Source organism: Malaclemys terrapin, chromosome 23, assembly GCF_027887155.1.
Source record: "Malaclemys terrapin pileata isolate rMalTer1 chromosome 23, rMalTer1.hap1, whole genome shotgun sequence".
Taxonomy (NCBI): domain Eukaryota; kingdom Metazoa; phylum Chordata; order Testudines; family Emydidae; genus Malaclemys; species Malaclemys terrapin.
The window spans coordinates 4,354,844-4,367,428 of NC_071527.1; the positions used below are offsets into that span (position 1 = coordinate 4,354,844).

The 12,585-nt window shown below is 48.0% G+C and overlaps 1 protein-coding gene across 3 annotated transcripts in view; it reads right to left on the bottom strand.

The window, feature by feature from the left end:
- TFCP2 (transcription factor CP2) overlaps positions 1-12,585 on the bottom strand; it is a 41,764-nt gene that overhangs the window by 10,624 nt on the left and 18,555 nt on the right. For 2 of the 3 annotated variants that reach the window (XM_054012674.1, XM_054012676.1), the window contains 10 exons: positions 12,100-12,251; positions 11,037-11,113; positions 10,146-10,251; positions 9,155-9,261; positions 7,786-7,938; positions 3,577-3,687; positions 2,836-2,924; positions 1,799-1,877; positions 529-622; positions 220-310 (listed from right to left, as the gene is read on the bottom strand). In XM_054012674.1, the coding sequence (XP_053868649.1) occupies positions 220-310; positions 529-622; positions 1,799-1,877; positions 2,836-2,924; positions 3,577-3,687; positions 7,786-7,938; positions 9,155-9,261; positions 10,146-10,251; positions 11,037-11,113; positions 12,100-12,251 (1,059 nt within the window). The remainder of the gene's footprint in view (positions 1-219; positions 311-528; positions 623-1,798; positions 1,878-2,835; positions 2,925-3,576; positions 3,688-7,785; positions 7,939-9,154; positions 9,262-10,145; positions 10,252-11,036; positions 11,114-12,099; positions 12,252-12,585) is intronic. The other variant, XM_054012675.1, reaches the window with a different exon arrangement.

Below are 12,585 nucleotides of genomic sequence, written 5' to 3' on the forward strand. Positions count from 1 at the left end.
TGCAGATGCAGTTATATTGGTAAAAGAGTCAGTTTGCTGGGAGAAACTGCATTTCCACTATCATTGACTTCCACTAAAACTAGAATTGTACCGGCAACCTTTTCTAGGGTAGATAAGGCCCAGAACTACAAGAGTGATAGAGAAGCAGAGACCCCATGGCCATTGCTCTGTGGGGCATAAAAATCAACACTCATTCTCAGCTTTTACAAGTATACACACCGTCCCTTTAACGCATTGAAGAGCCTGATGCCATCTGCAGGGCCACAGATCTGGATAACATCTTCCCTGGTTAGCTTCAGTAAGTCTGCCCCTGGAATTTAAAAACAACAAGGAGCCAATAGATCACCCGTGGGGAAAAGAGAGCAGGAATGGTTCATTTAAAGAAGATGGAGGTAAGTTTCATACAACGCATCACAGCAGAGTTTGCACAGACTACAATACTTCCAGCGATCGATACCTCCTCAGGAGGGAATGCAGCAGGACCCTATTGAGGTGAGGAGCGAGCAGAGATGGGCTTTCATCACCAACCTGAGAAGTTCGTGAAGAGCCGGGAGAACGTGGAGAAGCGGTTTCGATGCAGCCATTGCTGGGCTTCCTGAGGCGTCGTCGTTGGCAGGAGGTTCTGCGGCACGGGAATAAAATGGTTACTTTTCCTTAGACTAGGTAACACACAAGCCACTTGCATTAAAACATTAGCACAGGTCAGCTAGATTACTACTGTAATATGGGAACGCCTAGGACCCCAAGGCCTGGATCAGGGCCCTGTATGAACATAGAATGAAGATGGTCCTTATCCCAGAGAGCTTACAATTTCAGTAGAACACTAGAGACAGCAGGTGAAATACAGACAGACTGGGGGGAGGGGGGGGAGGGAAGAGAAGGCAGAAGCACAACAATGAGATAATGCTGGTCAGCACACTTAGAGCAGAGGTCACAGAACGCCAGCTGCTCAACCACTGTCAAAGTTTTTGTATGGCTTCACTGAGAGTTTTCACTCTAGATCCTCTCTCACCAAGTAGGAGCCATTGAGGAAGAAGTTATGGGCTTAACTTAGAAGGGTATATCTTCACTACCCGCCGGATCAGCAGGCAGGGATCGATCCAGCGGGGGTCGATTTATCGCATCTAGTCTAGATGCGATAAATCGACCCCCGAGCACTCTCCCATCGACTCCTGTACTCCAGCGCTGCGGGAGGCGCAGACAGAGTCAACAGGGGAGTGGCAGCAGTCGATTCACCGCAGTGAAGACACCATGGTAAGTCAATCTAAGTACGTCGACTTCAGCTACGTTATTCACGTAGCTGACGTCGCGTAACTTAGATTGATATCCTCCCCCCTCCCAGTGTAGACCGGGGTTAGTGAGCTTCTTTGGCCTGTGTAATAGAGGAGGTGAGACTGGATGATAATGGCCCCTTCTGGCATTAAAATGGTCTATGAAATTTATTCTCAAGGGAAGCCTGTCCAGCCCAGAGACAGAGGTCTTGTCTACATGGGGAATTATTCTGGAATAGCTATTCCTGATTCACATCACATGTGAATGCTCTTATTCTGGAATCAGAGTGTTTTATTCCAAATTATCTGAAAGTGAATTAAATGAAATTGGAATAAGAGTGGAGTTAACCAGGAATAGTTAAACCGCTTTAAAGTAATACCCTACCTTATTCCGGATTAACTCTCATGTGTAGACAAGCCCAGAGACCCCATACTGCAGCATACCAGCAAGCTCCTGAACATAGACACCTAGAAACCCACAAACTTCCAACAGTAAATTTAGAAAATAGGATAAACACCATCCTTACCACAAGCATAAGATTTGAGGTGGGACTTACATCTGTGATCGGAGGAGGTGGCTCGGGCTGGTGGTTTGGAGAGCCATTTCTAGATTTTGAGAAAGAAAAAGAAAACAAAAACGTGGTTGGAATCTGCTCTTCCCCACCTCCCAGTCTGATGCCTCTAAAATACACTGACAAAAGGTGTCACATATTCTATTGCGAACCATGATACGCAATGACCGGCACACAGTGTGTTCTAGAAAGTGGGCTCAGAAACCTGTAGGCATGACTGGTTGCAAGTAGCAACGTGACCATGTCAATATCATTGCCAGGGAAATGAAATACCTCGCAGAACAACGAACGGCACTATGTGAGTGAATTGATATGCCAGGGGAAGGCTGATGGCTGAACACAGGCAGAACAGCTACACAAATGCACATTCAGTTCTCAGTTCAGGGGCAAAGTTTGCTGTACATGTTATTGATCAGAATGAGCAACCGGCTAGATCTCCAGGAGCTGCCATGTTTGCTGCCATTAGCGCTTTTTAAATAGGAGGTTCTAGCTGCTGGTTCTAAAATGCTAGGAAATCATTTAGGGTAAGGTCACCAGACGATTCAAATGTTTCCATCCCTCAGGGAAGTCAGAAGAGGATGACAGACAGCCAGCCAAGAGGGGAGGGAGAGCTCAGTGGTTTGAGCATTGGCCTGCTAAACCCAGGGTTGTGAGTTCAATCCTTGAGGGGGCCATTTAGGGATTTGGGGCAAAAATCTGTCAGGGGATTGGTCCTGCTTTGAGCAGGGGATTGGACTAGATGACCTCCTGAGGTCCGGGGCAACCCATTAGGCGACTTAGGCGGTCGCCTAGGGCGCTACAATTTGGGGGGCGGCGACTGCGGCGGTATTTCAGCAGTGGGACCTTCTGCCGCCTCTGTGGGGGGCGGCATTTCAGGGCAGGACCTTCCGCCGCCTAGGGCGGCAGAAAACCCAGCGGTGCTCTTGCTGAGGTCCCTTCCAACCCTGATATTCTATTCTATGATTCAAGCAGTTCTCACTGCCCACACTTACCCCTCACCAATGGAGAAGCTGCTGTGGGAACTGTTAAAGCCAGGAGATGGTGCATTGTTGACATAAGTGATCTCTGGCCACGGAGAACACTAGAAATGAAAACCCAAGTGTGAGATTCCCCAGGGAAGTCACAGTGTTTTCAACTTTTACAAACTGGTTTCTCTAGATTTAGCTTTAAGCTGGCTTCTATGAACTAGGGCAAAATTGTTACCTGCTCCGTTTAATGTAGACTACAGAGTAAACCTCCTTTTGCAGAAAACCGCTAAAGAGCTAGTTTACTGCTGCATTACAATTTACAGGGGTAGTACAGACCCTGTGAAACACTGGACCGTCTTCAAACTATAAACAGTGAGCTCTTGGATTGGAGTCACATCTCCTGGGCATTGTGTGTGTTTGCTTAATATCCTCCTGCTGTGCCAGCTGCAGAGCGTGCACACACATCAAGCAGCCTGTTCCCAGAATTTACTCTAACCAGATCAAATACTCAAACTGTTCTACTTCCCAAGGGATAGAGAGTCAGTTTAGCATGGCGGTCCAAAGAATGAGATAGCTGCCTCTCATTGACAGGCTAACAATTCTCACCCTATCTAGCTATTTATCACACCCCCCACCTAGCTTAACAGTTTAATGACCCTTCAATTAGGCCTGGAGGAGGAGGAGGTGGAATGACATTGTCGCCCCCAACCAAGCTGATTTGCTAGGAGACAGATTCCAGTAGCCAAATGCTCCAAGATGTCTCACCTCTGTGAGTATTGTGGTCTCATAGGAAGGCTGGTATTTCTCCTTCTCATGAGGAGTTCGCTTCTCCATTTTCTCTCTGTCCGTCTTCTGTTTTCGATCTGCTCCTTTGGGCTGGAAGTCCAACATTTTTGTTAGATCACAAAGGCCTGGCATCTTGGAAGGGAGTTAGTCAAATGCAGGAAGAGAGCTAGATTCACACTGGCTGCACAAAGAGACAGGAGGAGACTGGAACAGAATAGAAAAGCTGACAGAGAGCTGGGGAACCTTTCAAGTTATTGAGTTGGGGGACAGATTCCAAACTGCTGCCTTAGGGGACGGTAGCCCGGCTGGTATGGGCAGAGAATAATGTGCACTCTGTGACAGATCTTCATATTACTAGCTGTTCTCCCTACTATCCCGATCTGCCCTCCCCCAGGAAAAGATTTCAAAACATCTGAACTAGAAAGTGAAAAAATCTTTCAGAGAGGAATTAGGCACAGACCAGGATGCTATGCCATGCCAATGAGCTCTAACAGGGCAAAGACATGGGTGGGTGTTGCTGCAGATCTGTTCTGGTTTAAGTCTGTTGCAGCATAAGGGAAAGAGCCCTGAATGGTGAATCAGACCACCTAGATTTTATTCCGAGCTCTGCCACTGGCTTGCTGGGTGACACTGGGCAAGTCACTTCACCGCCCTAAACCTCAGTTTCCCCATCTGTAAAATGGGATAATGGAACTGACCTCCTTTGTAAAGTGCTCTAAGACCTGATGAAAAGCACTAAAGAGCTAGGGATTACGATTTAGGGCTTCACCTATTGCTTTAGGAGACTAGTAAGATTCCCCATTCCCCTTCTACCTCACCTCTGGAGAGATTTAAAGCTAGACTTGCAATTATTAGAGAGAATAATTCTGTGCTGGCTCCTTGGCATAGACTAGCTGACAACGATCAGGGAAGGGAGATGGAGAATTGGGTTCTTCATGCTAACAGCCAGAGTACTTTTTCCAACACTCCAGTATTTCGTAGGGGTGCTGGTATAAGCACGTATCAGCAGTGAACTGAAAGGGTCACCAAGTTCTTTTGGCTACAAAGCTCTTTCCTGAAACATTTCCCAGTGTGTTTCAGTTCATCTCTTTCTCCATGTTTGCTTTAATCCGTCAAATAACTTGTTTTATTGTACCTCCCGCACTTTGTGAAACTCTTTGCTAGATTTTCATCTGCGTAATCAGGTTAGCAGCATGCCCGCAAACCCCCACACCCCCTTTCACAGCTCAGCGTAAGTGGTTAGACAACATAGCTCAAGCGGTGTGTAAACGAAGGCTGGAATTCCCGTTCAGGGTTCTGAAGACACGGCCTTTGCATTTGGAGGTTCATTAACGTGCTTCCCAGGGCTATGGCCCTCAGGCCGTTTCTGCATTAGAGAAATTTGTTCTGGCCCAACGACACCAATATAGTTGCACTGATGCAAACCCCTAATGTAGACTAAGAGTAAGCTGCACAGGTGTAAACCCTGCTGCAGGTCTACATAAAGGGCAGGTCTATGCTTAAAAGCACTTAAGTGAAGACGCTCCTACGCCAGCGGGAGAGCTTCTCCCATCAGCAGAGTTAATCCACCTCCACGAGAGGCGGTAGCTATGTCCCGTCAACATGATGCTCTCTAGACCGGGGGTTATGTTGGTAGAAGTATGTTGCTACCCTGAGCGACATAGTTATACTGATATAAGTCTGTAGTGTAGACCTGGCCGGACGATGTAATTACAATGGTACCAGATTCCTTAGCACAGACATAGCATCAATGGAGTGCCATGCTTTCCCTCAAAACTGCAGATCTGAAATGCAGAGCAGCTTCCCCTCCCTGGCTTAGAAACAGCGCCGAGAGCAACGAGGCCCTTTAAAGAGGCCATCAGCTGCTTTGAAACAGAACCTGCGTCCCTGCTCTGCCCCATATTTCAATCTGGGTCTGTCTCAGGTGTCTCTGCAAAGGTTTGGGAAGACGACCCAAACTCCACACGGGGAAAGACCTGATAAAAGCCCTCACAAGCCACTTTCAAAACACAGCCACGCTCATCTTCTACTCCCACTGTCCTACAATCGATATTACCCCTGCGGGTAAGAATGTCCTGAGAATCTCCTGCAGTGAAAGGATCGCACGCCAATTTACCCCAGGCCCTGATGTTATCTGCAGCCCCAACAGTGCTTGTGCTACAGGTGCAGTGGCTGTATCTAGTGAGCAGATCAACCTGATTCCATGTAGTCAGGAATCCCTGCCAAGCTCTCAACCACGGGTGGAGTTCAAGAGAGTTTCCTGTGATCTCAGTCACCCATCAGCTCTTGAGAGGGAAGGGTTATTTACACTTCAAAATGGGAGCAGCAGTTCCACCAGCAACCCAAACAGAGCATATAAAGATTGCTTGTAGGATAAACAGCTAGAAGTCCTGCTTCAGAGTAGCAGCTTTTCACACAGGCAGTAAGAGTGTGTGCATCAAGTGCATGAAGATCATGAATCATTGCGACTCTAGATGGAGATGCCCCCAGACCTAGCTACCAGCCAACCCTTCTGCAAAAGGTTTATGCCTCTGTCCTAACAGGTACCGGCTTGAGACCTGGTAAGCAGGACTTTACTTCTGAATAGCTGAGTGGTTCTTCCTCCGGTTTCAAAGGCAATTTGGTATTTTTGGCATCTGTTACCATGTTTCCCGGTGTTAGAAACAGAAGCTGTGCAGAAGTTCAGAGTCAACAGCTTTGCAATCCTGCTCTGGAGAGCGAGCTGGCCTGTAGGCTGTCATATCACAGCTCAGGATGCTAGGGGTTACATTTACTTTATTTATTTGTACTAAAGTAGCACCCAGAAGACCCAACAGAGATCAAGGTCCCATTGTGCTGGGTGTTGTACCAAAGCATAGGCCACATCTATAGGTATAGTGCATGTGTGTGGTGAAGACGTGCTATGCCGCTGGGAGGGAGCTGTCCGGTCAGCATTAAAAAAACCTACCTCCGTGAGTGGCATAAGCTATATGCTTAGGAGCGTCTCTCGCTGACATAGCGCTGTGCGCACAAAAGCTTATGTCGGTGTAACGTATGTTGCTCAGGAGGTTGGAATATTCACACCGCTGAGAGACATACGTTTTGCCAACACAGGCTGTAGTGTATACGTAGCCTAAGAAACAGGCCCTGCCCTGAAGAGCTCACAATCTAAACAGACAAGAGGTAGGAGGAGAAAAGCACAGAGAGGAGAAGTGACTTACTCAAAGGCATACAGCAAGTTAGTGGCAGGGTTGGGCCCAGAACCTCTGTTCTCCTGTCTTGGTGCAACACCCTAGCCACTAGATCAAGCTATTCTGACAGCTCTCTGTGCTGGGCTTCCCTTTGGAGCTGGAGAGGAGCCAGGGAAGTTGTCCGGGGTTTTACATTATTATGGGGGAGTGAAGATTCGCTAAGACGGTGTCACTTGTCCCAAACATCCTGGGGGTGCCATAGGCCATCTATTCCAGACCCAAGGAGTTCTGCTGGCAAGCAGCCTTTCCTCTAGGGCTATCCCTAATGATGCTCTGATGTTTTACCTACTCCTCTTACCACCACGCACAAAAGCTAAGGACAGATCAGATCGTCACACCCAGGGCTTCTGTTGACATTAAGCCTCTGATCTGATCCTTAACTCGTATTACATTCACACATTTCACTCATGCCTGCACTAACCCAGGGGCTAGAGGGGGACTAGATTTAGGACTTTTTTTTTTTAATTTTAAAAGCACCTATCCCACAATAACTAGAAGCTAAAACAGAGAAAACTGCCCAAGGCCAAGATATGGAGCCCTAGGAGAGCACAGGCAAAATCCACCTGGATGACATTACGTTACTCCAGCCTATGAGTTTTGCTGCCTATATAAAAGGTACACCTCTACCCCCTTAGAACGCTGTCCTCAGGAGCCAAAAAAATCTTACCGCGTCATATCGAACTTGATTTGATCCGCCGGAGTGCGCAGCCCCCCCCCCCCGGAGCACTGCTTTACCGCGTTATATCCGAATTCGGGTTGCGTTATATCAGGGCAGAGGTGTATTTATAGAGTGCTAGTCATGACAAGCAAGGAGCTACTTCTGTGGCATACGAAGGCAAGGCCCTGTCCCTGCAGTTCATTGAGTCAATTGGGGTCTGCTCCCTGATTGTTTCACGTGGGGGGCGTTTGTGTCTGATTCTAGTTCTTTAGCAGGATGTGCCCACAGCGCACATGGTACCTTGAAGACTTTAATCTGGCAGCTGGCAGAATGCAAGTGCTCAGTGTACTCCCCATTCTCATTCTCTTTAAAGGTGTCGATCTGGACTCGGAAGGGCACTCCCTTTTCGCCGCCATGTTTCCTCATGGTGAACTCCGTGCTGATACAGTGCACCTGAAAAGAGTCACCCAAGGAGGGACATCATTAGTAGAGCTCTAACATTGCAGAACAAGAACATGCCCGGTTAACATTCAAGGCAAAATGTTGCCCCTGAAGTCTCACACTCAGCTGGACACATGTTCCTGGGCAGCATCCCAGTGAGATGGGTGCACTGCAGGGCTGAGATGGAAATGCATCGGATAGCGTGAACATTAAGGAATTAAAGAGACACCAGCAGAAGTGTGTGTGTGTGTGTGTGTGGGGGGGGGGGGTGTAATTCACTTTCTGCCTACAGGATTTCCAACCTACTATTGTTATAAATGACGCCCCAAGATCATTAAAACAAAGCAGTTTGCAAACCCCACCCACGCCTTTTCTAGTTTATTCCTTCTAGGCCCAAAGGACCAGATTTTCAAAGATATTTAGGCACCCAGTGGGATTTTCAAAGGGGCTAAGCAAGTTAAGTATCAAAGGGGTAGCTGTGTTTGCTGCTTTTACAGATCCAGACTAAGAGTCCTGTGGCACCTTATAGACTAACAGACGTATACGTATACATCTGTTAGTCTATAAGGTGCCACAGGACCCTTTGCTGCCTAAGCAAGTTAGGCACTTGAGTCCTATCAATTTCAATGGGAATTAGGCAACTAGCTAGCTTACGTGCTTTCAAAAATCCCACTAGGTGCCTAAATGCCCTTGACAAGTTGGCCCAAATGCACGGGTCATTTCACTGTTTTATAGCTAGTCAGAGGCACTTCCTGTTTCATACGATAACAAGACAATGCCACCCTCACGCATTGCTCTAGGGGAGCTCTTGTGCAGATCCTTCCCCAGCCCCTGTAAAACCCCGCTGGCTGCCGTTTGAGGTCTGGTCTACACTGGGGGGGAGGAGGGGGAAAAAAAAAAAAAAAAAAAAAAAAAAAAATCGCTGAAGTCGACGCATCTTCGATTGACTTAAAATCACTTATTCGCGGGATCGACAGCCGCCGCTCCCCTGTCGACTCCGCTTCCGCCTCTCACCGTGGTGGAGTTCCGGAGTCGACGGCAGAAAGATCGGGGACGCGATAAATCGATCCCCGATAGCTCGATCACTACCCGATCCGGCGGTAGTGTAGACGTACCCGGAGTATTGACCCGGGAAAGAGCCCCTTTTCCTAGGACAGCTTCTCCCCTTTCCCTGGGTTGCTGCAAAGGAGCAGCAGGAGCCGGATGTTCCCGGCAACTCCTGTCTTACCTGGATGAACACGGAAGTCCTCTTTGAAGGATCCCAGAGAAACTCCACTGTATTTAGTTGTGTTGGATTTGCCCTGGGGTCAATTATACCCACAGACATCGGGATATCTGTGGAAGCAGAAGACACACTTGGAGGGCAAGCACGAGGCAGAAAGTGGGGCAGGGATAGCTCAGTGGTTTGAGCATTGGTCTGCTCAACCCAGGGTTGTGAGTTCAATCCTTGAGGGGGCCACTTAGGGATCTGGGGCAAAAATCAGTACTTGGTCCTGCTAGTGAAGGCAGGGGGCTGGACTTGATGACACTTCAGGGTCCCTTCCAGTTCTAGGAGATATAGGTCTATCTCCATATATTTTATAAAGTGTCCCTGACCCTCTGGCTATACAAGCACAGGTACAGTGACAGAGGCATCGTCTCTATTTCACTTGCCCTGCAGGAACCAGAGCGGAGTGAATTTCTTGAGGCAGTTCAGTGTGCAAGAAATCAAGGGACCAAGGAGGTTGGCCAGAGCTCCACACAGTTCAGGCAGATGTTGTGCAAGCTTCCCCACTTCCAGCCTCCTAGACTGCCATGTAGTGGTGGCAAGGGAGACAGAGCAATATGGAGGCCACAGCTAGGTGAAGATGTGTCTTACAGTAGTGTGAAGGCTTCTGTTGCCCAGGGGACATGGAACAAGGGATACTGAATGTTTCTACACCCTTTAATATTTACAATGATGAGTTAGTCGCTTTTTTTCCCTGAAGGGCTAAGGGCGGGGAGGTCGTATTCAAAACAGAACTGCCAGCTAAAGTCATGAGTCAGTACTAAACGCAATCATTTACCCTCTATTTTATGAGCAGCAAAGCATTATTCTTCCCTCTTCTTGCCTATAAAAATAATTCTTGGGTTACCTGAGAGCACAGAAGCTGTTTGGATCAGTGGGAATTGCATCAGTTAAGACAAACTACATGCAAATCTGTTCTCCAGGCCCTATCCAGGCTACTGCAAACACTCACCTATATCCAATATCCTGTCCCCAGGCCTGTTCCACCTCCAGCCCTCAAGCTGCTGATGCTCCGTATATTGCAGCCGCCGGTCATGAAACACCACTCGAAATATACTCTAGAGGGGACAATCATAGAATATCAGGGTGGGAAGGGACCTGAGGAGGTCATCTAGTCCAACCCCCTGCTCAAAGCACCGTGTGTCTGGTCCTGCAACAGTCACTAAACAGCTCAACATCCCTCAGGCAGTGAGGGTTTCCCTGCATCACCAGCTCAGTGAAAGAGCAGGGAGGGAGAATATGGGAGACCTAGAGCCATCCACAGAAGCTGAAGGGGCGAAACAAAGAGTTAAACTAGGCCCTGTGGAGTGAGTGACAAGCCGCCAAGTCAGCATTTCCTCTTATCCCAGCTCTTCCCTATCAAGGTGCTTGTGAGGAATGGTCCAAAGATCCGTCCAAAGATGGAATGAGGTGAAGCATTAGCTGTGGGGAAAAGGGAGTACTGTTGCACAATGCGAAGTTCTCCTTCACCTCTATACCCCTCAGGAGGGGTGTGTTACCGCCACATTTTCTTTTCTTGGCACTAAACTGTTGTATCTTAGCCTGGGCCTGAGCTCCTCAAGCATTAACAGAAGATTCTCTGCTAAGGGGGCGGTGGAGTCTAGCTGGCTCGATTTTCCGTAGGGCCTTTGGTTCTGGTGGAGCCCTGGGGAGACCAGCTAAGCCCACACCTGCTGGGGAGCACCTTGTGCAGGTTGGTGGCATTGAGTGCCTGAAAGCACCTATTAATCCCTATGCCGAGAGGACCTTTCCGTGCAGACTGCCTGATGTTCTGCTGTGCTGGCAGGGCGCCCTGTGTGAGGATGGCTGTGTACAAAGGACATTCGCATTCTCGCTCACTTACCTTTACCAGTTTCCCATTTATCTCAGGCAGCTCCCCGATTTTCCTGTTATCCAGCATCCGGATCTCATACGACTGACCTAGGGAAGAGGCCTAACGACTGTTAGCTGCACATGGGTTTTGCTCTTCTTTGGCATTTAATTTGCCATCTAATACAAGAGCGACAGAAGTGGCGAGAAGTGTAAGTGATATGCTGATCAGGGAGTGGATGAACACTGGCCAAGGGAGAGGGACCTGTTGAGATGTTAGCTCCTGTCCTTCCTTGTGAACCAAGACGGAGCTTTTTAGGAATTGCCCAACTAACAAAGCTCATCTACTTGCAAACTAAGAATATGAGAAGAAACCCACTACATGTTGGCTTAATTGGGTTACCGGCAGCTATCCTGATCTTTCCAAAATCCCACCTATGGAGGTGACTGGAATTTATAGACAGACTGTAAGGTCAGAAGGGACCATCATGATCACCTGGTCTGACCACCTGCGCATTGCAGGCCACAGAACCTCAGTCACTCCTCCAAGAGAATACACGCGCTAAAGAATTTCCTAGTGTATGCCCAATAATATGCTTGCTCTAACTTACTTCCTCTTACAACCAGTCACAAGAACATGTGCTGGCAGCCAGGTTAGCAAAGTCCTCGTAAGGAGAAAGGGGTATGCTCCTGAGGTAGGAAGTAGGATCAGGAGATGCATTTGTAGCACAATCTGCGTTAGGCTACAAAGATTGTCTATAATGCCTGTAAGATGTAGTGTACCTGTTGCTATAGACCCTAACCGGTCCTATGCTAGCCTTGGTCTAAGCACTGCAAAGGTTAGCAGTAGGTTCTCTGCCAATCAGGCGTGGGGTTTAGATGGCTCCATTTTCCTTAGGACTTTTGGTTCTGGTGGAACCTTGGGGAAACCAGCTAATCCCACACCTGCTGGGGTAGAGCGAAATGAGGTGAAAAGGCTGGGAGCCTCGAAGCAGCTTGGGTTTTAGTACAAAGATGATTTACATTTGAAGGGTGAACATTCAAATAAATATATGTGACCCATGTAGCTGCCCTCCAGCAACACAGAAAAGCCTCACCTTGATTGAGATAGGTGAGTGTTTCGTCATGGAGTTTCACTGCAGGGGATGTGGCTGCACACAGAACGTACTGAAAAGGCAGGATCTTGTTTTCGTTGTCAGGAGGCAAACTTGATTCTTCCTGTTTGAATATGGGCAGGGCTAGAACATCACTGCAACAGAGATTTGTCAATCAGATTGGTTTCGGCTCCGACTGCACAGAGATGTCATTTGAATATTTCACTCCTCATGCCCCCCCTCCATCTAACACCCATCACCTGCACAAAAAGGGCCTAAAGCAAGCAATTCCGAACAGCACCCAAAGACTGATTCTTGCAAGATTTTTTTATCATCCTCCCTGCACTTCTAAATACAATCATTCCCTGCTTCAAACATCATCAGTTTGTGGCTTAAACACAGAGACATCCTCTTTAACAGCAGGCTTATTTTACTACCTTTATACCCCATGGCACACAAGCAACATTGCAGTGCATAATCTCCAAGTTG